Source organism: Neodiprion pinetum, chromosome 3 (assembly GCF_021155775.2).
Source record: "Neodiprion pinetum isolate iyNeoPine1 chromosome 3, iyNeoPine1.2, whole genome shotgun sequence".
Classification (NCBI taxonomy): Eukaryota; Metazoa; Arthropoda; class Insecta; order Hymenoptera; family Diprionidae; genus Neodiprion; species Neodiprion pinetum.
Window position 1 is genome coordinate 38,822,779 of NC_060234.1, and position 26,741 is coordinate 38,849,519.

Sequence of the window (26,741 nt, forward strand, 5' to 3'; positions counted from 1 at the left end):
TGCATATTTTGGAGTTGCAATTCACAACAATTGAAGAAAGTCTATCTATTGTAAAATATATTTGTGATGCTTTAATTTTGCAGAAACTTACAGAGGCCAGCTAGCCTTCAGAAAGAACGCCTTGAAGAACAACAAAAAGATCAACGTGTACTCCAATCTGATTTAGATAGTCACCGTCCCAGTGTTGACGCTATAACTGCAAGTGCTCATGAGCTACTGATCAACTCAAGTAACGCACGTGTTGCTAAACGTATTGAAAGTAAACTAAAGGATGTCCAAAATAGATTTGAAAAACTCATGGATAAATCTATCCGCCGTGGTGAATTCCTTGATGAGGTTGCTCAGGGTCTGGGTGAATTCAACGCACAGACATCCAAGTTTGATGCATGGTATGCTCATATTATCGAGATGCTGGAGTCAAGAGAATTAAGCAAATTAGGTGTGTCAGAACACGAAAGTAGAATGGCTCAGATAATTGATAAACGTGAAGATCAACGTGGTAACTTCGAAGATCTTATTAAAAATGGAAAGAATTTGGTCAGCAAGAAGGATGTTACTGATGCAGCTCCAATCAGGGATAAGATCAAAGCTCTAGAGTCGCAATGGAAGGAGCTGAACAGTCTCCTTGACGAGAAGCAGCGCCTGAGCAAATCTCGCGCCGAGCAACTTAATGCTTATGAAAAATTACGAGATCAAGTTATTGACTGGTTAACTAATACGGAAAATAAAGTGCAGAGATTACAACCAGTTGCAGTTGATGTTGATAAGCTGAAAAAACAAGCTGAGGAGTTGAAACCTATTCAAAAAGAATACAGGGATTATGGCATTACTATTGACAAAGTTAATGACCTAGGAATATCGTATGATAGCCTGTTGAAAGAACGAGGCGAGAGTCCAACAAGAAGACGTGGAAGCACCAGTCCGACAAAAAGACCTAGCATTACTAGCCCACGTAAGTGTTTTACCAAGTGAAATTCAGATACACATTTCAGATTATGTTTTAAATATATTTGTTACCATTATCCACGAATCTCTTTCTATAATTCGCTATTCACACACTATCTTCTGGTTTTAAAATTGTGTAGCTCCGTTTTAAATTACAGCTTGATACCAATGTATTATCAGATTTACAGACTTATGCCAATTTTGTAACCATCAACTCACACCATCTGCATATTATTGCTGCACTGCATTCATGTCATCGCACATCGTATTTGATTTTGTTTAATATTTTTTTTGTAGTACGTCGTACATCACAAGACCGTCGCTCACCATCCCCTACTAAGTCCTATGCGGTTCAAAGTCCGGTATCTCCAGGTGGTAGCAGTGGCTTCAGCAGCCGTCGATCTAGTCAAGATGGTTTCCACTTGGAGGAACTTTCACCAGTTCAGCAACAGCTTTCTGAAATTAACAACCGTTATAGCCTACTTGGCGTCAGATTGACAGACAGACAGACTGAGCTGGATAATCTTAAGGAAGAGCTCAGGAAACATCTTGATAACCTGAAAACGTTATCCCAATTTTTGGACAAGGTTAGTAGAATTGATCTTGTTTCTTAAACGCTATCGTCTATGTTCTCATTTATTGAAGATTTTATTACTCTTTTGTATTTTAGATACAACGCCAGCTGCCCAAGGAAATCATCCCAGCAACAAAAGAAGAAGCAGATAAGACAGCTAAACAGATCAAATTAGTAATTGAAGAAATGTATGAGAAACAGTCTCTGTTAGACAGTACAAGGACTCAAGTACGTGATCTTGTAAGACGTAAACACAACAGTGAGGGCACAGATAAGCTTAATGATGAACTAGAAGATGTTGCCAGCCGTTGGAAATCTATATCAGACAGATGCAAAGATAGGATCAAATTTTTGGAAGATATCAAAGAATTCCATGACACCTACGAAGGTCTCAATTCCTGGCTGGGCACCAAAGAAAGAATGTTGGGTGCCTTGGGCCCAATTTCATCTGATCCCAGAATGGTTGCAAGTCAAGTACAGCAAGTTCAAGTTCTTCGCGAAGAATTCAGAACACAACAACCTCAACTTGATCACTTGGCTCAAGTAGGAGACAATGTATTGGCTAGAGTAAACCCTGATTCCCCTGATGGTCAAAAGATCAACACAAAGCTGAACAGTGTCTTGCAGCGATGGGCAGATCAGCTTGGGCGACTGGATGAACGTGCCCAGAGCTTGGGTGATGCTGTTGATACAAGCCGCGAATTTGACGCCAGTCTTAATCGACTTCGTGATGCTCTGCAAGGAATTTCTGATAATCTTGACGATCTTCCGCTCGATAAAGATCCTGAAGAACAACTGCGAAAGATTGAAAATCTCGAACGTCAACTAGAAGGTCAAAGGCCACTCTTGGCAGATGTAGAAGCATCAGGCGCTCAATTATGTGAAGTGCTGAGTGACCCTGCTTCGAAATCCGAAATCCAAGGTAAACTGGCAGCTGTTGGAAAATTGTATAACAACCTACAAAAGAAACTAGATCACAGAAAAGCGGAGGTTGAAGGAAACCTACGCGGAGGTAGACAGTTTGAGGCATCTTGCAGCAAAACTCTTGGATGGCTGGCTGACGAACTTGGCAATATGTCGGAGAAACTGTTGGTATCTGCCGATCGAGAGATTCTGCAGCAACAGCTTGATCATCACGAGGTTAGTATCTCTATTTTTAAAACATAATTAGAAAACTAAATCAACAACTTGCATTTAGATAATTATATCACAAACACGAGTTTTCATTCGATTGACATCGAAGTTACATTCGATATAATCTATAATGGTTCATTCAATTTTTTTGCAGCCTGTTTATCGTAATGTAATGAGTAAAGAACACGAGGTAATAATGCTACTGAACAAAGGTCGTGACATGCTATCGCGATCCCAAAAAAGCGAAAACCGCTCCCTCCAAAGAGATCTAGAGAAGATGCACTCGCAATGGGACAGGTTGAAGAAAGACACCGTCGATAGACAAACTAGATTGCAAACATGTGCTGAGCATTGCAAGAAGTACTACCGAGCTCAGGATACGTTCTTGCCATGGCTAAGACAAGCTGAAGATAAACTTGATAGTCTCAAGCCAGCATCCTTCAAGCGTAAGGATATAGAAAAGCAGCTGAAGGAGCTGTCCTCTTTCAGAAACGAGGTGTGGAAACGTTCAGGTGAATTTGAGAATAACAAGACCCTGGGAGAAACGTTTGTTAGTGCCTGTGACATTGACAAAGACGTTGTAAAGAACGAATTGAGTGCGATGAAAACTAGGTGGGACAAATTGAACAATGGTAAGTAGTTTCTGGATAAATTATAATACTGTCGATGATTTTATCACTATTGATTTCTCATGATCAATAACTACTTCAATTAATTTAATCATATTTTGTCTTTCAGATTTGCTTGAAAGAACTCAATCCCTGGAAGACACTGCTCGCCATCTTACCGATTTTAGCGAAAATTTACGCGATCTTCAACATGGACTGCAACGTTGCGAAGATAAACTTGCATCCCACGATGCTCTTGGCGGAGCATCTAAAGATCCTAAACTTCTCGATAGGATTAAGGTAACGGTTTCTTAGCACCATGATAATAGAAAATTACGTTAGCTCGAACAGTCACATTGTTTATCAAACAATCATCTCTAAACTATTCAAATGGAATTATTTATTCTGGTCTGGTTTACTTTAACAAAATCACATTTCCTCAATTTTTCCAGAATTTACGAGAAGAAACAGCAAGCTTGAAAAAACCGTTGCAATCAGTAAGACAGCAAGCCAATGATTTAGTGAATGCCGCCGGTGATCAGGGAGTTGATGCGACGCACTTACAAGACGAAGTTGACAATGTCACGGACCGTATCGACGATTTGCAAGCTAAATTAGACGACAGATGTAGCGAACTCCAGAGTGCAGCTACAGCAGTTGCACAATTTAATGACCAAGTTAAGGGTGTTGTTCAAGATCTATCGGACCTTGAGAAGGAGTTGGAATCTATGAAAGCACCTGGACGAGACATCAAAGTTGTCCGTGGGCAAATAGAGGACGTTGGCAAGCTAATCAATAAGATCAATAAAGCTACTGACGATGTCGCTGATGCTGTAAGCTCTGGGGAAAGATTAGTTGACTCTGGTTTCGCTCCTGATACAGTTGCCACTAGAGATCAAGTTGAAACCTTGAAACGTCAACTTGGCAAGCTTGACGAGCGCGCACGAAACAGGGAAGAGGATTTAAATGCTGCTCTAAGTAAACTCCAAGAATTCTATCATGCACATGCTGATGTCATGGATGACATCAATGATGCCAACGAACAAGTACGCATGCTTAAGCCTGTAGGATCAGAAGTTGAGACTATACGAGCCCAACAAGAAGATTTCAGGAATCTGAAGGCAAATAAAATTGAGCCAATCAGTCATTCGGTTGATAATTGCAATCGACTCGGACAGTCACTTATCCAAAGCGCAGGTCGTGATGTTAACACTGGCAGTATTGAAAAGGATCTGGATAAAATGAATGATAAGTGGAACGATCTAAAAGGCAAGGTGAGTAGAAGAAGTGATCTAATTATTGTATACTTGAAGCCAATATTCTTAGTAACACTGGCCTAATTTCTGTCTGACCGTTGTCTAGTACGAATAACTTTTGCCATGGACAATTTTTATTTTAACATCCGTCAGTAGCATCAAGTAAAATGGAATAACGCTTCCGCCGATTTAAATCCCCATATCACTTGTTTTACACTACTGGAAATCTTCACAATTAGAACAATCTGTGAAATGTTTTACTATCATATCAAATATCTAATGATAATTTTTTCCTCGTTTTTATAGCTTAATGAAAGAGATCGCAAGCTGGACGTGGGTCTTCTGCAATCTGGAAAATTCCAAGAAGCACTGGATGGACTAGAAAAGTGGCTTGCTGATACTGAAGAAATGGTTGCTAATCAGAAACCGCCTTCGTCCGATTACAAGGTTGTTAAAGCACAGCTCCAGGAACAGAAGTTCCTGAAGAAGATGTTGATGGATCGACAGAATTCGATGTCATCACTATTTACGATGGGACAAGAAGTTGCGGGAGGAGCAGATTCTAAAGAGCGCAAAGTTATAGAAAAACAACTAAAAGATCTCATAGGTAGATTCGATAATTTGACTGATGGTGCTGCAGAAAGAATGGATGCCCTGGAACAAGCGATGGCAGTGGCCAAGGAATTCCAAGACAAGTTAATACCCTTAGCTATTTGGTTAGACAAGACCGAGAAGAAGGTAAAGGACATGGAACTAGTACCAACAGATGAAGAAAAGATCCAACAGCGTGTGAAAGAACATGATACGCTACACGATGATATTTTATCAAAGAAACCAGATTTCAGTGAACTGACAGATATTGCAAGTAATCTCATGGGACTTGTCGGTGAGGATGAGGCCGCTACATTAGCAGATAAACTCCAGGATGCTGCGAATAGATACGCTGCATTGGTTGAACGCTCTGAAGCACTAGGCAATCTATTGCAACGCTCTAGACAAGGATTGAGACATCTAGTTCTCACCTATCAGGATCTGCAAGCTTGGATGGAAAGCATGGAGGTTAGACTTTCAAAGTATCGTATATTAGCTGTCCACACAGAGCGACTTCTACAACAAATGGAAGATCTTGCTGATCTCACTGAAGAAGTTTCCACAAGACAGACAGAAGTTGATAGCACAGTGGATTCTGGACTTGAGCTTATGAAACACATCTCTAGTGATGAAGCTCTTCAGTTAAAAGACAAGCTTGATTCTTTACAACGACGATTCAATGATCTGGTGACCCGAGGCTCTGATCTTCTAAAACATGCTCAAGAAGCCTTGCCTCTAGTGCAGCAATTCCATGATAATCATAACCGTCTAATGGATTGGATGCAAGGAGCTGAATCAGCTCTACAATCTGCCGAGCCTCACGAGGAAGAAATTATTCGTTTAGAAATGGAAATATCTGAGTATAGGTTAGTTTTGGATAAGATAAATACAGTTGGACCACAGCTGTGTCAGATTTCCCCTGGAGAAGGTGCAGCAACAATAGAAGGTCTCGTGACTAGAGACAACCGGAGGTTCGATGCTATAGCTGAACAAATTCAGAGGAAGGCTGAAAGGATTCAACTGAGCAAGCAGAGATCCCTTGAAGTGATTGGTGATATCGATGACCTTTTAGACTGGTTTAGAGAAGTTGATGGACAACTACGAGAAGCAGAACCACCAAGTAGTGAGCCTGAAGTCATCAGAGTACAACTCAAAGAACATAAAGCTCTCAACGACGATATTTCCAGCCAAAAAGGTCGAGTCAGAGATGTTATTTCAACAGCTAAGAAAGTTATACGAGAGAATGCCCAGCATGAAGACACTTCGACAATCAGAGATAAAATGGAAGATCTGCGTGAGACTATGGAAATCGTTTCCGGTCTTTCAGCTGATAGGCTGGGTGCCTTGGAACAAGCTTTACCGTTGGCCGAGCATCTTCGAGATGCTCATGCCGGTTTAGTGAGTTGGTTGGAAGAAGCCGAGCAACAAGTAGCAATGTTACCCATGCCAGCGTTACGTCCTGATCTAATTGCCGTACAGCAAGACAAAAATGAACTTCTCATTCAAAGTATCAATGAGCACAAACCTCTTGTAGAAAAATTGAATAAGACTGGCGAAGCTCTTATCAAATTATGCAATGAAGAAGAAGGGGCCAAAGTACAAGAAATTTTGGATAATGATAATGCTCGTTATTCGGCCCTGCGTGCAGAGCTTCGTGGTCGCCAACAGACACTTGAACAAGCATTGCAAGAGTCTTCTCAATTCTCTGACAAACTGGAGGGTATGCTTCGTGCTCTTTCGTCAACTGCTGATCAAGTACACGGCGCTGAACCTGTGAGTGCTCATCCTCCTAGACTACGCGATCAGATGGACGAAAATAACGCCGTGGCAGATGACATTGCTCAAAGGTCTGAAGCCTATGCAGCGGTCAAGAAGGCTGCCAACGATGTCATCAACAAAGCCGGCAACAGAGCTGATCCAGCAGTCAAAGATATCAAACGCAAATTGGAAAAACTCAATCGGCTTTGGTCTGAAGTTCAGAAAGCCACTGAAGATCGTGGTCGAAATTTGGATGAAACACTGGCTATTGCCGAGAAGTTCTGGTCCGAGTTAAATGGAGTAATGGCTACATTGCGCGAACTACAAGATGCTCTTGCTGGACAAGCACCAGCCGCTGTTCAACCTGCAGCAATTCAACAGCAACAAGTGGCCCTTCAAGAAATTCGGCAAGAAATTGATCAGACAAAACCTGACGTCGAACAAGTCAGGGCTTCTGGACAAGAGCTGATGGGTCTTTGTGGAGAGCCTGATAAACCTGAAGTGCGTAAACATATGGAAGATCTGGATCAAGCATGGGACAATGTAACTGCGCTTTATGCACGCCGCGAAGAAAATCTCATTGATGCTATGGAGAAGGCGATGGAATTCCATGAAACACTCCACAATCTTCTAGAATTCTTGGAAGAAGCTGAGGACAAATTCGCTGCTATGGGCACCCTGGGTAGTGACATTGATGAAGTTAAGAAACAGATCAAGCAGCTCGCTGCTTTCAAAGCAGATGTCGACCCGCATATGGTGAAAGTTGAAGCTCTGAATAGGTAAGAATTAGTTTGTTTTTAATTCTGGTCCAAACAACAAAACCTATTGTTACCAATAGTGTGGGTTTCCCCTGAGATCATAGACACGATCACTGAATTATTCCTGTGAATATCAGGTTAGGTAATCTAATGTGATTGATCTAATTTATCTAATGTAAATATTTGTTTTTGGCGTTCCTGAAAACAGAAGTCTCACAAGGCAAGTCAATGTCTTTGTGTTACGTATATCGTTGCTGTAGTTAGAGCATGGCTTAGATTTATATTTAATAAATTTTTCTTCTAGCTTACTACATTTTCATTGCACGGTACATTATTAAACTTTCCTTGCTATATATCAATCCATCACATCTTCGATGGAATTATTCCGCCGCATAGAAAACAAAAAAATTTCAGGACCACTGTGTTTGAGACAAATAAATGTATTGTAACAAATAGAGAATCCCAACTGCGCTGCAGAAACTCTATCAGCTAAATAAGAACCACTTGATTATTTTCTTTGCTATTTGATGTCAACATTATTTCAATTTTTTTTTATTTAGCTTGGTGTTATAATGGTATTAGAATTTACCAGGAATAGAATAATTTTTAAACCGAATTTTTCTTTGCATTAGGCAAGCTGCGGAACTCACTGAAAGAACATCTTCGGAACAAGCAGCTGCTATCAAGGAACCGTTGGGTGCAGTTAATCGTCGATGGGACGGATTACTTCGTGGAGTTGTTGAAAGGCAAAGGCTGTTAGAAAATGCATTGCTGCGACTTGGACAATTCCAGCATGCCCTTGATGAGCTTCTAGTATGGATTGACAAAACTGATAGAACACTGGAAGATCTAAAACCAGTAGCTGGGGACCCTCAAGTGATTGAAGTTGAGCTGGCTAAACTCAAAGTTCTGGTAAATGATATTCAAGCACATCAAACGAGCGTAGACACTCTGAATGATGCAGGAAGACAACTTATCGAAGATGGTAAGGGCACTGCTGAGGCATCCACTACAGCTGAAAAACTTGGAACCCTCAATAGGCGTTGGCGTGACCTGCTACAACGAGCGGCGGATCGACAAAGAGAACTGGAGGATGCTCTTCGAGAGGCTCAGTCCTTCACAGCTGAAATTCAGGACTTGTTGTCATGGTTAGGTGACGTAGATAATATGATCGTAGCATCTAAACCTGTTGGTGGTTTACCAGAAACCGCGTCAGAGCAGCTTGAGCGGTTCATGGAAGTGTACAACGAACTGGAACAAAATCGACCAAAGGTAGAGACAGTTCTTCAACAAGGACAGGAATATTTGAAACGTGCCGGAGCAGCAAGTGCAGGTAGCTTGAATCACAATCTTAAAACCTTGAAACAAAGATGGGACAATGTTACGGCACGTGCGAGTGATAAAAAGATCAAATTGGAAATTGCTCTCAAAGAAGCAACAGAGTTCCATGATGCTTTGCAGGCGTTTGTTGATTGGTTAACAAATGCTGAAAAAACCCTAACCAACTTGAAACCTGTATCCAGAGTTATGGAGACCATTCTTGGCCAGATTGAAGAACACAAAGCGTTCCAAAAGGACGTTGGTGTTCATCGTGAGACCATGTTAAACCTTGACAAAAAAGGAACTCATCTGAAGTATTTCTCCCAAAAACAAGATGTTATCTTGATAAAGAATCTGTTGATCAGTGTGCAGCATAGGTGGGAAAGAGTTGTTTCAAAATCTGCTGAACGTACCAGAGCCTTGGATCATGGTTACAAAGAAGCTAGAGAGTTCCATGATGCATGGTCTAACCTAATGAATTGGTTAGATGAGACTGAAAAGACCTTGGATGAAGTAGCTGCTGATGGTGTGGGTGGAAACGACCCAGAGAAGATCAAATCTCGACTGAATAAACATCGTGAAGTGCAACGTGCTCTCAGCGGTAAACAGGGAGTCTATGATTCTACCATGAAAAATGGTAAAACCCTGAAGGATAAAGCACCCAAGTCCGATGAAGCAGCTTTGAAGGAACTTCTAAATGAGTTGAAAAACAAATGGACCACAGTTTGTGGAAAGAGCGTCGACAGGCAAAGAAAACTTGAAGAAGCATTGTTGTTCTCAGGACAATTTAAAGATGCAATTCAGGCATTGCTTGAATGGCTTAGAAAGGTTGAAAAGCAACTGTCAGAAACAGGTCCGTTACATGGAGACCTTGACACGGTGACAAATCTCTTTGAACAACATAAATCATTTGAAAAAGACTTGGCTTCACGTGCCTCTCAAATGGAATCTGTAATAAGAACTGGTCACGATCTTGAATCTAAGGCGACTCCGGAAGATGCGTCAACAATCAGGTCCCAGCTTACTGAAGTTAATTCTCTTTGGGATACTGTCACTCGCTTATCTTCAAACAAGACTTCTCGTTTAGAGGAAGCTCTTAGGGAAGCTGAACGTCTTCACAAGGCTGTTCACGTTCTTCTTGAATGGCTGAGTGATGCTGAAATGAAACTTCGATTTGCTGGACAATTACCCGAGGATGAACAGGAAAGTAGGAATCAACTAATGGAACATGAGAAATTCCTTCGTGAACTTCAGTTTAAGGAAGTTGAGAAAGATGCCACTCTAGAATTGGCTCATGTTATTCTTGCCAAGGCTCACCCTGATGGTGCAGCAGTAATCAAACACTGGATCACAATCATTCAATCCAGGTGGGAAGAAGTTTCCACATGGGCTCACCAGAGAAACCAGAGGCTCGAGACTCACATGCAAGGCCTACAGGTACATATTGCAATTACAATAAACTTACAACATATTGATTGCATCTGCCAACGGTAACAATATAGTCAGTGAAATTACATTATCATCTTAATGTTTATAGGATCTTGACAACCTTTTGGAGGAGTTGCTTGAGTGGCTCGGCGGATTAGAAAATACATTGAATATCTTGGAAGCTGAACCACTTCCTGATGACCGTGCAACTCTAGAAGAGTTGATCACTGATCATCGTGAGTTCATGGAGAACACGAGTCGAAGGCAAAACGAAGTCGATCGTGTATGCAAAGCTCGTCAGGTCAAAGCTGTTAAAGATGGTCGCAAATTCTCAAGACCCAAATCAACAACACCAAGGTACAATTTTTTCCACATCATTCCCAAATTTTCATCGCACGTTATACTTTCTATTTAGAAATAGTCATGTCTTGTACTTGTGTATTAATTATAATTAAATCTGATGTCATGATTACAATAATTTGATAAATGAGAATAATAATGACCATACTGGATTCAACGTGCATTCAGAACAGTTTCAATAGTTTTTTTTTTTTTTATGATGGTGAATAAGAGCAATGAAATGCTGTTGTTTTGAAAATCTGTTTTGTCAACAGAATGTTAGTTTACTCTACATAATTAAACTACTATATTGAAATTGCTTTTTGCTTGCGTTTTGTGTGCATACTGCACGTATTTTTCTTTTGTCTTTGTTTTGGCACTGGCTTACTTCACCAACATCAGTAAGGACCACTACTATGACTACGAGTATGAGCAACCACCACTACGGAAGCAAAGGTTTGTCGTCAGAAATAATTTTTTGATGAGTTCATCAAATTTTTTTTGATTTATAAAACGACATTCGTAATTTCAGAGTCATGCATCTTTGTGCGCATCAATTATTAGTATAACATGTTTCATATAATAAAATCTGAAATGAAAGATTATTCTAGACATGTTTAGGATTCAAATTATTGATTGAATGAAGACAATTTTTCTTCATGCTTGAATCAGGTTTGAAGATATCATTTCGTTAATTTCATGTCGTTTTGCTACCTTCTAGTTTCAAAGGAAGCCGAGACCTCGCTCAGGGCCCACGGCATGGAAGGTATTACCTCATGTGTTAACTATTACTCTTTTAAACAATATACACCAACACTACCTACAATGTCTTAGCAAACGAAGCTTTAAAAAATTTTATTTATTTGCACCGCTTATGCAGAAGTCTTAACTCGATATCAATTGTTAGATGTTGCACGAACGTACTAACGTCTTGTTAGTTCATATATTTTAATACATTTTAATTAGTTTTATAATTTATTTAACCATTATTCATGCACCGCAAGGATATCAGGAAGAGGATTAGCAAATGTACAAACATGTCATTTGGTTTTTTCTGCTCTTTTTGTTTTTCTTGCGTAACTGATGGTATTTTACTTAAGATTTTATTCAAGTTATATTTGCCTTGTGGTTATATCTACAATATTTCATTACGTTCAGTATCATTTTGATATGATACCTTCGCTGAACACATACACAATTTGAACACTGCCTGACTCAGTGCATCGAGAAACTACTCGTTTATCCAAACAGTTTTTGAGTAGTGTGTTTTGAGTGATGTGACGCATGTTCTTGTTTAGCCGAGCCAGTCCAGGTCGCGAGAGAACCCCGGATCCTTCATTACCACACATTGGTCCACGCTTCCCACCAAAAGGAAGGTATGTCATCGTATCTTACTTTTAGAAACTATTGTACTTTCGTATTATTATGTCCATATAATAGCGATTATTATGTAGTAGCGTAATATTTATTTGGAGTTATGGTTGAGGAACGTGTGTGTGTCTTGTTGAGTTTACGGGCCTTCTTCGGTTTGGGTTTATAACTACTTTGTTTGAACAAAAATTTTTTCACCAAGAAATGCTTAAGATTGATTATAGTAATAAACTTTGTTCTAGTGAAATTCGGAAGTGCAAAACTTATTGCCTAATCATAATAGTTTGTACAAAGTTTGTATTTACAAGTAACTTGCAAATTAGCGAAAGGAAATTTTTAAACTTGTAAATAATGTTACTCTACAAAATGTGATTGAAATCGAGTGATCAGTTTGGAACACATCAATGTGTGAACTATACATCCAATATGTTGTACTCGTTCTCATCAAATCATTTGTAACATTTATGTTTAATCAAATCGGAATACTTTACAAAATGTAGTAAGCATAGGCAGATTTTGAGTCACCTCTTCCTTACTAAAACTTTCCTGCATTTTGTCCTAAATAAGTAGCAAGGCAGCTGAACCAGAGTTCCGAAGTCCAAGAGTTAAGCTTCTCTGGGACAGATGGCGGCATGTATGGATGTTGGCATGGGAGAGACAACGCAGACTGCAAGACAAATATAATTATATTCAGGAACTCGATCGTGTCACCAACTTTAGCTGGGATGATTGGCGCAAGAGGGTAAGTTACCATCCCAATTATCAATACTCTCAAAGTTTGTGTTGAATTGATTAATGCAGAAAGAGCTCTAATCATATTGAATCATTTTACTTTCACAGTTCCTGAAATTCATGAACCACAAAAAATCACGCCTCACAGATCTGTTCAGAAAAATGGACAAAAATAACGATGGACAAATTCCTCGTGAAGACTTCATCCAAGGGATTATGAATACTAGTAAGTGATGTGATTGTGTAGTATCAAACTAAATATGGCATACAATAACAACATTGACCAGTCAGATATGAAATACATCGTTGAGGTTTATTTTATTTTAATACGTATGTATTATTTTTCTAGAATTCGAAACCTCGCGGTTGGAGATGGGAGCTGTAGCAGATCTTTTTGATCGTTTCGGCAAAGGTCTGATCGATTGGAAGGAGTTTATTGCTGCGTTGAGGCCAGACTGGGAGGAACGAAGACCTCCAAATGATACCGATAAAATTCATGACGAAGTCAAACGGCTCGTCATGCTTTGCACTTGTAGACAAAAGTTCAGAGTGTTCCAAGTTGGTGAAGGAAAATATAGGGTATGAACTTCTTTGTACATTCTTTATTCGTTGATATTTAACAATTTTTTAAACTAACAGTTTCGAGCACATCTATTACAAATCACAGAAAACTTAAGTATTCATTGAAATTCCCGTTAGCGAAGAAAATTAATTAGTATTTTATATAATGAATTTTTACAGTTTGGAGACAGCCAAAAATTACGCCTTGTCCGGATTCTTCGTTCTACTGTTATGGTACGAGTCGGAGGTGGTTGGGTAGCGTTGGACGAATTCCTTGTAAAAAATGACCCTTGTCGCGGTGAGTTTTTGTCATATATTTCTGATCAATTTAATTTTTACAATATTTTATCGACCATTTTATTTGAAACTGAATTTATGCTGGTTAGTCATCATATTTTCCGTTTCATTAAGCAATATTATGGAAAATTATTGATCAGCTTCTTTGATAGCAATATAACGTTGAGTTTTTTTTCTATTGTAAAGTCATATTAATTCGATAAATATTGTTTGGAAAATAAAATGCCTGCTAAATTGAAGCTAAAATTGTCTTGCAAAACATATGACCTGCTTTTAATATTTCAACGGCCAAAAAATTAACTCAATTTGTACAAGTTCAGACCGATTTAGCTTGGTACAGCAATATCGTACAACTTCTTGTTTATTTTTGAATTGCTATGTAACAAGAATCTGACATTATATTTACCATCTTATATGCGTCTAAAATTAGATTAAAAGATTTGTATTCATGCATAACGATTTCACCCAGTACCATGATATTTACGAAGAAAAGAAACGTGATTTACTATTCCCGCTCCCCTATCAAGAGGCACGTTAAAATATTTAGTTATGGTTTTAAGACTGTCGTGTTACTTGTTAGTTTTGAAAACCATTTCTCGTGTTTTATTTTAATAAATTAATTATTCCGTATTTTCTGTTATATTTAACATTTCTCATGGTTCATCAGCATTCATTTGCTCCGCTCGAATAAAAACAAAAACATTTTGCTAACTCTTAATTTTAATAATAACATATACTCACTATTTAATGTGAGATCGTAATAATATCTAATTACTATACTTTTGAAACATTTTGAAATGTTTTTGTGCCTGGGCTCTCATAATAATAATATATAACATGATAGTGCGTTTGTGTGTATGATCTCAACTCCTGAGGTAACAACAAGAGTAATTTTTATTAATCACAAATAATCACCAGCTGAATATAAATATGGGGACATAAATGGAGAAAGTGTGTGTTTATTATATTTGCTTTTGCTTAGCTTGTTGCTGAAATTTTGGTTCTTAGTTCTCCTATCTAACTTGGCCAATCACAGTTGATAGAAAATGGTATCAATTACAAAAGAAGATTTGTGTGGTTTATTTTCACTGATTTATAATTCAATTTATATTGCCTAATTCGATTTTTTTTTAACGATTAAAAATAATCAGTAACACTGCCTACAGTTTGAAATTGATCCAGTTATTGAAACTTGTTTATGCTTTGAGACTCTTATTTTGGTTTGAAATCTTAAATTCTGAAAATGCACTTGAGTTACATTAAAGGAATTAGAAGTTCGAGATCCAGAATTGAGAAATTATTATCTTTCTAACGCAATCTTCTTTTGGGAGAAAACTAAATAAAAGCATAAAAAGAATTGTAGTTAATTGTGATATTGTTGATAGACCCCATACTAACATGAACTTTATTGCTTTCTCTCACTCCACCCTCCTTAAACCCAATCGTGCACCTTCCAAAACATAATTATTACTAAATATTAATCATTGATTTAATATCTGATAATTATGGTTGCTTTTTATTCCTCAAATCAACTGCAATGCATGATCTTATATTTTTAATTTCACCGTATGCCGTTCACCGTACTATTTCATCACATTAAATCATTTAGTTTTTTTAATGCCAATACCGGATCCTAACAAACCTGAACAGCACGAGGGCTGGTGCCCACTTGGTAAGAGTGTTGTGCATGTCATTATTTTATTCACAACTGATATGCCAAGCTTTATAGCACAAAAAAGCAATGTTATCCTTTAAGCTGAGCACTAAATTTTGGAAACGAAAGATCTATGATTGATTGATGCAAAAAATATGCACAGTGCTATTGTCTCCAGCACATTTATTAATTTTTTTTTTTTTCAAATCAATTATAACTCCAACTGACAAAGTTGATACAACGATATTGAACTAATACCATATCATGTACATGGATTTACCTCAAACGACCGTGTAAATAAGCAAACTACATCTTATCATCGTTCAGGTTTTAAATTAGTAAATTGCAAATAGATATTATAGCATTGTTGATTAATGGGACCTACCAAACTCCTAAAAGATCTCATAACTCTAATTCTATTTGGTTATTAGCATTAATTGACATATCAGCTGTGAAGTCATAAGTAATTTACGTTGCATGTTCATACAATAATTTAATTGGCATTTAGTAGTTTATTTGTTTTTTCAACAATTACTTGTGTCCGAAGTTTGTGTTTTCCAGAACTTAGGTAATGTTACGTTTAACCGTTTGTCGAGTTATATCTCAAGGCGCGTTGCAACAAATACGTTTATATTCAATTCCTGACGACTGAGAGTATTGCATTGCCAAAAGAGTTATTTCGTTGTAGAATTAGAAGATGTGTTTCCCATTAATAATCTGTAAAACAGATTATCTTCTTCTTTTGTCCATGAAAAAAGTAGTAAAGCACATTTAATTACAGTGTGTAGTGTTGTGGTGACTGCGGATACAGGACATTTTGAATTCATTATCAATTTCCATACAACGGTAGTTGGGAGCAAAAACGTTTTAATGTTCTTCGTACATATTCTAATAGTTTTAAGTTTTCATTTGAGATAATGAAACAAGTTTTGGTATATTCTAGCAGTACAACAATATCAAATATTTTACCTATATTTCATATCAGTGCCCTAGTTTAAATTCATCACATGGTACAGTTTGCGAACTTGAGAATTGTGTTTTATTTTATGTAATATATCTGTTTATTTATTTATTTATCTTCTCCAACCAATATATGTAGCATGGTGTTGGAGTTGGACATGGATTTTATAATAGAGTATTTCAGTTATGTTTGATAGAGTGTTCTTATCATATTGTAACATGAATCTCATCCACAAGATGGTTTGTAAAACGAACTTCACGTTTCAAGATGATAGGTATAATGTAGTAACAATAGCAATACCAGTCCGTATTACAGAATATATAATGTGCAAATTTATTGAAACTATATATAATATAGTAAAATTAGCATAGAATCAAACGTAAATCAAATAACGAAACTGTAATACAAACTGATATATCATTTTTCAATATCCCTAATTATTTATATTGTACTTAAGTTTTTCCTTTATTTTATTCTAAATTTGTTGTTTTCTTTTTTCCTTTTATCAATCCAATACACATACACATACACTACACGCTATCTTCTACGGTTAAACTCTTTTATCTCTCCTCATCTATTCAATTCTTATACCAATTTATTCAATTTGCATGCCTCGGTATTGTAAATTTGTAAAATATCTACTATATTATGCTATACTAACTTTTTTTTCATATTCTATGTTTCTTTTCATTTCGTTTCGTTATTCTGTAAAAATTTTTCCCTTAATTATGTATAATTGAAATTATTTCCTCTCTATATCTGTTCTTTGTAAAAAAAATATTTGGCACTTCCTACAATCCTTGGCATCCCGTAACGCCTTCCTACTAACTGCGTGCACGCAACACACTCTAGCCAAGGGAAGGACGAACATTGAGCTACGGGAACAGTTCATACTGGCAGATGGCGTCAGCCAGACTATGACAGCGTTCAGGTCCAAACCGAGTCCAACCTCGACCCTGCAACGTACGCCAATATCCTCTGCTGGGCCCATAACTAAGGTAATAATGACAGACCCATGAAATATCCTTTCATCACGGTCAAGCATCAGAAATCAAACCTGCTGATCCATTGCCTCTCATTCACATTACTGTAATCGCAACGATATTGACAGTTAAAGACCGAAGAAACCATTTGAAAAAAATTTATTTCCGTGCGCAATAAATTTTTTTCACATGTATATCTACGACCTATAATTTCATTTTAAACTTGGCAAGTATGAAAGCTTGATTTATTTTCAACAAAACAATTATTACACTGAACTGCTAATACTGCAATTAAATTACAGATGAGTAAAAGGTTCTTGCCAAGTTTCAATATGTTATCACACTTTCATGAACGAGTTTTTTTTTTCTCTAATTTAACTGACGTATATCACACCGCATATTCATCGCATTTTCACAATCTCTTCGTTCTCTCTAACTGAGGTACGTGGCCCCAAGAAGTTTCAGCATTTTCTGGTGAGTACATTATTCATGTATTACAAGTTTGCAGGATCACTTTGCATGAGCACGGTTGATAAGTATACGTATATTGGTAGTTGTATGTAGTTGCTTTGTTATGACTTGTCACACTTGGGTATGTCGTGTTTATGATAAACTCAAGAGTTTTTGGGTACTATTGGTAAGGAAAGAATATCGTTGGTATATCATTTTCAGGACAACACTCACCACAGATTGCGTTAAAACCTCAGGAGATGTGATTTCAGCGTGATGATTAAGTTGAATAGGTTTCATTTTTTTTCCACAAATATTGATAAACCGGCACAGATGCACTTTCTTTAATTGTGTGAATGATCAGGTCAAATATTATGGTAGCATCCTCACAGACATTGATTAACATTACACCATCTTCCAAATGCCGTTAATTATACTTGCATTATAATGATTCAAATTCTTTGTACTCAAGACACAAATTCAAGTATAAATATAACACTTCAGGATCTTCATTATTTCTCACACTTGAATGTTCACTGTCGAATTCATTTTATTGACAATAAGTGCCAAATGATTGATAATCGATATCTAATTGATGAGCTTACCGTAACAAGAATAGCATTCTGGAAGTTTGTAATCAGATAGGAAAATAAAAAACAACGTTTAACAATATGCCGTCAGAGAGATACTCTACAAAATAGACACAGCATTGTAAAACTTTTGGTTTATGGTACAGCGGAGGAGTTCATGAACCAGCTGATGCCGATATTTGAGAGTTTGAGGCAAAAGGAGGATCTCCCGTGCTCATACCCTCTTCACATGCACGCACCCTCTTACCACTGGGTAAATAATGAATTCTGTCTTCCATTCTGTCGTCCGTGTGATCATTTATTGTTTTGTTTTTCGTTGCTGTCCGTGTGAGCCTGCGATTTGCATCTACTAAAATAGCGTGAATTATTAGCAAATTTCCTGTTTATTGTGATCCTAAAGAAACCAGGGTAGAATTTATGTGAAATTTTTGCCATGCTCTTGTCAATGAACACATCAAATAATTTTGAACATGATGAAAATTGTTTATCAATTTTGTAACAGATAGAATTTCTTCCAGCCAAACTCATTATTCTCTTTCTGAAAATTATTAGTTGACCAACTGTGAAACTTAATTAAATAGACTGCATCATAGCTTATTAGAATTGTTATTTATTTATCGCAAAAAAAATGTCCAAAAAAATTCTACTGTGGTAATTCTAGGACGAAGCAAACTTGAGAGTAACAACATAAGTTTGGGTTTGTGGTTTTGAGGAAATACTGCGGTATAGTATTATCAACGCTCAATATTATCTGTAATACGCAGATACTTGTGCAATGTATTCTGTTTGATTGTGTAGAATCGAATGTATGTTATGAATCACCATTCCAATCATTTATAGCATTATTTTGATTTATTTTGTTTCCACTATTATTTACCTGGTTTGAGTACTATTTGTTTGAATGCCTCGAAATACTTCCTTCTATTGTGTTCCCGTCCTAAGCAACGGACATACCCATATTGGACTCTTAGCATGGATGGGTAACGATCATAGAATTTCCATGTATTGGTTTTGACATCGACTAGTTCCTTTAGTGGTATATAAATTCGGGCCTGCTCTTATGTTTCCTCTTTTCAAATGAAAATTTCAACGTGCAGTGCAATGGAAAAGTTCAACAGTGGCAAAGAAATTCAATATTATTGACGTTGTAAGATACTGTCAAGGACTTTCAAAGATAAAAACCAATTTCACAGCATGTTTGGAAACATTTATTTCTTGGACATGCTACCATTACAGAACTTGCCCATTGTTTTAGAATGCGACTATAAATTGAGTAGAGAATATTCTTGTTTTTCAAACTTTTTAACTATATCCTGTATTAATGCGTGGATAGTGGCGTTGATCGGAGACACCTCAAATCACCATAAACTACTGTATCTCTCCCAGCTCCTTATGGTAAGTTAGCATGTATTTGGTAGATTCCGATTCTCAGTTTTAATTATGGTAAAAAGTAGTAAACCTTTTTTTTTTCAAGTATTTCATTGACCTATTTTGAATTAAGATCACATAAGTTGATCAGATTGATATCTCAGTAACATCTTCATATTCAATTTTTATAATTTTTTTTAAATCCTAGTTTTATTTCTAAGCAATAAAAAAATGTATATAATACCAGTACTACTACTATGACTGGTACTACTAGTATTACTTGACACGTCATATATTCTCGCTATACCATAAATAAAATTGAGCCTTTTCAAACGTCAAGTAGTACGAGCAGTGGGTATGTACATACAGTTTTAATTAACATTTTTTTCCACTTCTTATTATAATTTTAAATGTCAAAAAGTGGGAAATTATCCAACATGAATATACTTGTTTTAACAATAGTACCTAAGTGACGATTGACGTATACTTCCAAAAATATTATTACTTGGACATATCAATCAATATACATTGAATAAACTGATAGCAAATGATTTTCTCTTCACTGTAGTAACAGTCCCAAATTAAACGCATTTAAAGTATAATACAACTAGTAATGAAAGCATAATAGTACTGAAAACAATTTCTTGACTTCGGAAATATACCTGTATTCATAAACGATCCGTTTTGTTATAGTAAATATGGATTGTGATACACATTAGCTTAAAATTCTATTTCATACTTAATTATGGTTCTAATTTATACAACTGAGTTAGGTGCTCCGTAAGAAAAAAGAGCTTCTTCATAATCGCAAGTTAAAAATAAAGCATTTCAATTGCGAAGTATATAATGTCAATACTTACTTCCAATCAATTACTGCTGTAAATAAATAATAAAATATCATAGTGTAGTAGACTGTCACAGTTAACAAAAATGTGTTAAGAAGAATGAGTAATATTTGAATGATAATTTCGACTAATTTTGTTCTAAATTTCAGTTGTTTTATTTGATTATATATGTACATTTTTATGCTGTAAAAGCTTAACTAATAGCTTCTAATGATGCAAACTAAGTCAAATCATTGAAACATCTGTTAATTACCACGTCTAGGTGAGAGAGCGTAGTGCACGAAGTACACCTATGGGTCAAACACGTGCATCGAGAACTTCGTTGAGCGCCGGAACACCTGACAGTCTTAGCGACAACGAAAGCTCTTTCAGGCCACCAGCACGAAAAACTAGTACACCTTACAGAAGTACTTTAACCCCAGGTAAATGGATTATTCATTTCATGCTTTGAAAAACCGAAATTTTTACATCGCAATTTAAAGTGCCAATTATTGACGAAACATTTTATCAGATGAAGCTTTCAATTTTAATGGAGCGTGTGTGAATGTCTGTATATTTAAATGTTTCACGAAGATATCTATTTTTATGTGACAAATTTTTCATTCCAGGAGGAAGCCGTCCGTCAAGCAGGCCAGCATCTCGACCAGCGAGTCGGCCGAGCAGTCGACCAGTTTCCAGACAAGGTAGCAAGCCTCCAAGCCGCTATGGATCAACTCAATCCTTAGACAGTACTGGTAAGCATAAATTGCATAATACCTTTATTTGCTACCAGAGAAAAAAAGTGTTTGGTAGAGTTTCTGAAATATTTACGAACAACTTGATAGACAGGTGTTACAAATGAGACGTTTTTTTAAAATTTCGCAGATGAAGGTACACCAAGTCGCATTCCACGTAGAACTGTGGGTACCACAGGTAATACGCCAACATCCAGTCGTCACAACAGTATTTCAGGTAGAAGACTAGGGGCTCCAGTTAACGGATCTAGTTCACGTCCACGAACACCTACCGGCCTCATCAGCCCCGCTGGTGGTGCAACCTCCAGGTTTGTAGAGGATTTTCTTCACCAGTACTCATAATTATGAAGTAAAGAAAGCCTGCAACAATTTAAAGAAGACTAACTGTCATTGCATTACCTTTAGTTACTTGTATTAATGACGTAACATGCTAACTGCATTTATTGCATAAGCATTATAAAAAAAATCCCTCTTTACCCTATATATTCAAAAAAATAACAATCTCTTTAACTTAACAAACATTTTTAGAAACATTAATATTATTAATTGACATTAATACAGCAGATACAATGTATGGGTTAAAGACTAAGTTATCTCATGCAATATATGCATTTCTAAGTTGACTTCTGAATTTTGTGCAGTGTGATTTTTCAATATGTATCCTGACCACACCATTTTTCTTTTAATCACTTTTCATTCATTTTATAATTCATTGTTCCGAGATTGAATCTTCAGTAAATTTGATGGCGGTTATACAAGTCAACAAACGGTTGATAAATAACGAATTGACAGGCCTTAACACGCAGCTAATAAAATTTTTAGGTTCGGCTCAATGAATCGAGCATCGAGTATACCAACCCTGTCTGGTGTCGGAACACCAATTAGGTAAAGAACAATGATAAAATATTACCTGATTCTTCACGGATGATTCTATTCATCATGTATTATACACGGGTTCGGGTTGTGTACTATATGTTGCAAAAAAAGTGTATTTGTTAAGCTGAGGGTTGTTATGAAAATGTCGCATTACGAGGCAGTCAATCTACTCTATTGTAGAAAGCAATCGGTCCATAAACATACAGTGTTGGTGGTGGTATTACTCGTTGCATTATAAATTTATATTATGAATTTTTTTTAATTTGCTTTGAACTTGCTTTGTTTTATGAAAACATGAATCTTCATGCATTATTATAATAAATACCAAATGTGCTTCGATCTTGTACACCTGCAATGTACACACTATGCAATGTAAATATTCATCATTAATATAATGGAAAACTAATTTCAATGTGGTGATGGGTTTAGCCGCTCTAGGATCCCGGTTTACGTTGGACCAGAAATAAAATCGCCCCAGTCTACAATCAGCAATATTTCAACTCATTCAACACAAAGCAACCAATCCACTATTTCTACTGATTCCACTGGGTATGCCTGATCGCATGTCTTCCAATGAAATAGATTCTTTTTTCTTGCTGTTTACTATGTTTTTCTTGCTTAGAATATTCACACAGATTTTGCTGAGAGCATTTTGCAGTCTTTTATCTTTGACAAAAATCCTTACATTACAAAATATAAATGTTTACCACTAAACACAAATTAGATTGAACTGACAATCTTTGTAATTTTGATAACATTCTCTGAAATATGCAATCAATCTTGATACTAAATAGAAGTAGAAGGCTGTAAACATAGCCAGATTTCAATGAATACGTTATGCCACATTTTAGCATGACAATGCATGCACAAGTTTTGATGTCATGCTTGTCTGTACTATTTCTTTTGAAAACCAGAGCTTGAAGTGGATTCAACAGATACTTTGCATGCTAAGATTATTGTGACTTGTGTCGTTGAGTGATGATTTGTTTTTTTATATCGGCTTTACCGTCTCTTGTGGAATGATGTCATTTGACTATCTGTATATACAGGATTTTAGATGTTGATTCGTAGAACGCTACTGTATATAAATTACTATAATAGAAACCACCTTTTTCTCAGAATATATAATTAGAGAATGAGTTTCTATGGCTTTGAGCTTACCTTCTGTCAATTAACACTAACAATTTCTTTCCGCAATGCTCAGGAGCAGTTCCATCCGTACAAGTTCGGCAACTAACATCCCCTCGACCGTCAGGCAAACAAATAGGTAAAATTTGGAAATATTGATTAATCAAAGTGATCAATGTACGGCCAACTTATCCCCAATTTCCAAGTAGTGCAGTAAATACTCATTGGTCAGATTATCTTTAGCATTTTTTACATTCATGTATTCATTTGATGTACATATTTTCTACCAATTTCATATTTGGTATGGATTCATACTTTTGCTCTGATGAATTCAGAATACCATTATTGGGTACGATTTTTGGATCCAAACGAAAGGTGGAAACAGGCTTTTGCTGTATGGAAAAAACTATAATGAAATGTATGTCGCTATACTACACTTTGACTTACAAGTCAAGCTTTTTGAATTTTGTTTATAATTTGTATTTGTACATAGTTCACTCGTACTCATTGTTGAACAAAAATAGCAGCAAACTTCGTGACATGTACAAATAAATAATCCAGTACAACATTTTTCGTGTACAAAAAAACTGGAATATTTACAGTATAAAATTCTAACAGATTCCAACATACTTCACTACTTGTGATTGCCATTGTAAACACAGGTGCCATCAGAAATTTCATTGTCGTTAATACTATAAATGATAATTTAGGACACGGACACCATCCAGCGGCTCCAGTACGCCACTTCCGCCAACGTCAAAACTCGCTCGAAAACCATCTGGGGCATCCGATACGTCTGTATCCTCAACTCCAGGAATAAAAAAAGGTGGCAAGGTGCCAACACCGATCGAGCAACGGGCTCCGTTCAGGCTTTAAAAAGCATAATTAACTGCTTGTGCGCTCTTGAAAGAAAAGAAATTTTTTTAACAGATTACTAGAAACTACCGTGTAAAGTATATCCCAGTTTGGTAGGAAGTCTGGATTCTATAAACGAGCAAAAACATTATTATAAACGTTGCAGACCACGAAAAAATATATTTAAAGTCCGTAACATCGGACTTTACATTGTAAAAAATAATTTTGCAAATTTGGTGATCAAAGATCACCATAACTCTTCAATTGCTTGTACTATTTGTCCGCAAAGAATTAGGGAAAAAAAAAAAAAAAAAATTAACAAAGAAATTGAAAACAATGTACTGTTATATGCAAGGTATTCAAAGATAGGCTGATAAAGACAATTATTAGATAGTTATGAAATTATATTGAGGCATAATATCGCGTTAATAAAAAAAAAAATACATGATGATTGCGTGAATTATATTGAAAATATAATTGGGGTAAACGCGCATTTCGTCAATTATTAATACTTAAATCTAATTAATATCGTATCAGCTTTGCAGAATCCTTGTTTAAACTAATCATTCATTATTGAATACAAAGAAAAAGTATGAGTTTATTTAGTCTTGACACCACTCGAGCTTAAAATAGTTATCTCATTATTTATTTAAAAAAAACTGAAAAAAGGTAACTAATAAAATACATGTGATGTGTTCTGAAAGTAATTCCTTTCCATCTAGAATGTCTAAAATAGTTTGTTTTCTTGTGGTTTTTAAACACGATTTAGCTTACTTCACAATGAAAGAATAACACAGAGAAACGAAATTATCGTGACATTACAGTTTGGAATATATTGCCAACCCAGTAGAGTGTTTTTTTTTTATTTTTATTTTTTTTTACGTTCGACTAAAATTAGTTAGCTAGGTAGAGAATAAGGTGTAATTATCTGTAGCGTATGGCGTGAAGTTTCGGTTCGGGGTATTCAACACATAAACATCTAATTTACGGAAACTTCTCTCTACGATACAATGTTTACATTTTATTGCATATTAATTTTAACAAATTAGATAATTAAGTCTGGCGCACTCACGTTCTTCGTCAAAGAGTTAATATTAACAAACTTGATCTAGTTGTCCTAGGTATTCTTTTTACAAATGTAACAATATTCAGTAATAATTCTCCTAATTTTATATTAATATATTCACCGAATATTATTTAATGCCACTATTCTTCTTCTGTCGCAAATAGGTTGTATCTTCTATATTTATATATACTTAGAAGAACGCTGTTAGTTTTTTTTTTTAATTACTATTATTATTTTTGTTTTCTTTTGTCGAAAGATACGTGACTGCTCAAAATTGCATAAAGAAGATGAGAAAAAAAGCAAAAATAAATGGAATTAATTGAATTTATGCAAAAGAGAATTTGGGTGAAAAACTCCTATAAAAATAATGTTACGAAAAAGAGAATTTATTATGTAAATATTGGTTGGTTCTCTTATTCTATCGCGAAATTATTTACAAAAGTTAAATGATGTTAGCAAGTTTCGATGCTAAAAATGGGGAATGAAAAATGAAAAGTATATCAAAATCAAACTTAGCTTTACGTTTACGTTGCACAAATTATACAAATAATTTGTTCTCAACTGCGTTGTGACGCCGCATTCGAACGACATCATAACGCAACATTGGCAAGGATATTGCTAGATTTACGGATTAGATAAGACAAGACGGTTTTGTCTGAAACAGTAAAAAAACGTGCCTGCCTGTGCGGTTTTAGATAAAACCAAAAAAAAAAAGACATTTCCATTTTTTATATAAAAAAATATATAATTAATATAATAGAAGAAACCCTAATATTATTATCTAATATAATTAATGTATTAACAATCATCATTTATATAATATTTTGTTTTGCCTTACTGTAAAATCTGTACCATCGCTAATAACGCTGTGAAAAAAAATATATATTTAAAAATATCTTTCACTGTTTTAAGACGCACTTGATTCAACCTGAAATCCAGTTCCGCTAAGACTGCGCGACAGATGTGACACGTCCGATTGCGAAAGCTTCTGTTTTGTCTACCCGATGAATGATCCACAATTAAAACAAGATTTACGTAAAAATAAAAATACGAAATAAAATAGTCGATAAGAAATTTTGACTGTTGAATGATGTTCTGGTTTCCTTTCACGTAACTATTCTCATTTTGACACTGTTACAAATAATTATATTTTTGTTTTAGTTGCTGGTTTGACAGCTCTAAATGGAAGACTGCTAAGACGAATTTTTTAAAAACACAGACCTGAAAGCTCACTTCACTCTTTGGCTCTCTGGTTACCGAACTTATGGTTATCCGTTCCAACATCTTTCTCACCTCCGCAAACACCAGTTTTTGCTACGTTGAAGCCTTCAGTTTTATGAAAATTGCTAGCGAAGCCGATGCCTCATTAATAATAAAATACCCTACATGCCTGCCGTTTATTAACTAATCGTTACTGCTTCATTATTCATGAAGTATCTGATATCAGCCAAGCAGTAATTTCGAACAATCATTCTGCATTTTCACCACACCTTTATCAAATCTGTCCTCATTGAAACGACAAACATTTTGACCAAATCCCTATCAATCTCGGTTCGAAG

At 36.1% G+C, this 26,741-nt stretch overlaps 1 protein-coding gene across 25 annotated transcripts in view; it reads left to right on the plus strand.

Annotated features, from left to right (window-relative positions):
- Positions 1–25,948, plus strand: part of shot (dystonin-like protein short stop) — a 173,189-nt gene extending 147,241 nt beyond the window's left edge. For 10 of the 25 annotated variants that reach the window (XM_069134147.1, XM_046615848.2, XM_046615859.2 and 7 more), the window contains 25 exons: positions 84–952; positions 1,243–1,532; positions 1,616–2,659; positions 2,808–3,285; positions 3,392–3,561; positions 3,714–4,535; positions 4,824–7,645; positions 7,833–7,844; positions 8,257–10,381; positions 10,482–10,729; positions 11,114–11,167; positions 11,433–11,477; positions 12,010–12,087; positions 12,650–12,824; positions 12,923–13,040; positions 13,164–13,393; positions 13,556–13,673; positions 17,140–17,285; positions 20,786–20,945; positions 21,132–21,257; positions 21,388–21,565; positions 22,080–22,142; positions 22,563–22,682; positions 23,338–23,400; positions 23,972–25,948. In XM_069134147.1, the coding sequence (XP_068990248.1) occupies positions 84–952; positions 1,243–1,532; positions 1,616–2,659; positions 2,808–3,285; positions 3,392–3,561; positions 3,714–4,535; positions 4,824–7,645; positions 7,833–7,844; positions 8,257–10,381; positions 10,482–10,729; positions 11,114–11,167; positions 11,433–11,477; positions 12,010–12,087; positions 12,650–12,824; positions 12,923–13,040; positions 13,164–13,393; positions 13,556–13,673; positions 17,140–17,285; positions 20,786–20,945; positions 21,132–21,257; positions 21,388–21,565; positions 22,080–22,142; positions 22,563–22,682; positions 23,338–23,400; positions 23,972–24,137 (10,720 nt within the window). In that variant the 3' untranslated portion in view covers positions 24,138–25,948. The other 15 variants (XM_046615883.2, XM_046615876.2, XM_046615877.2 and 12 more) reach the window with 14 other exon arrangements.
- Positions 25,949–26,741: the final 793 nt, after the last annotated feature.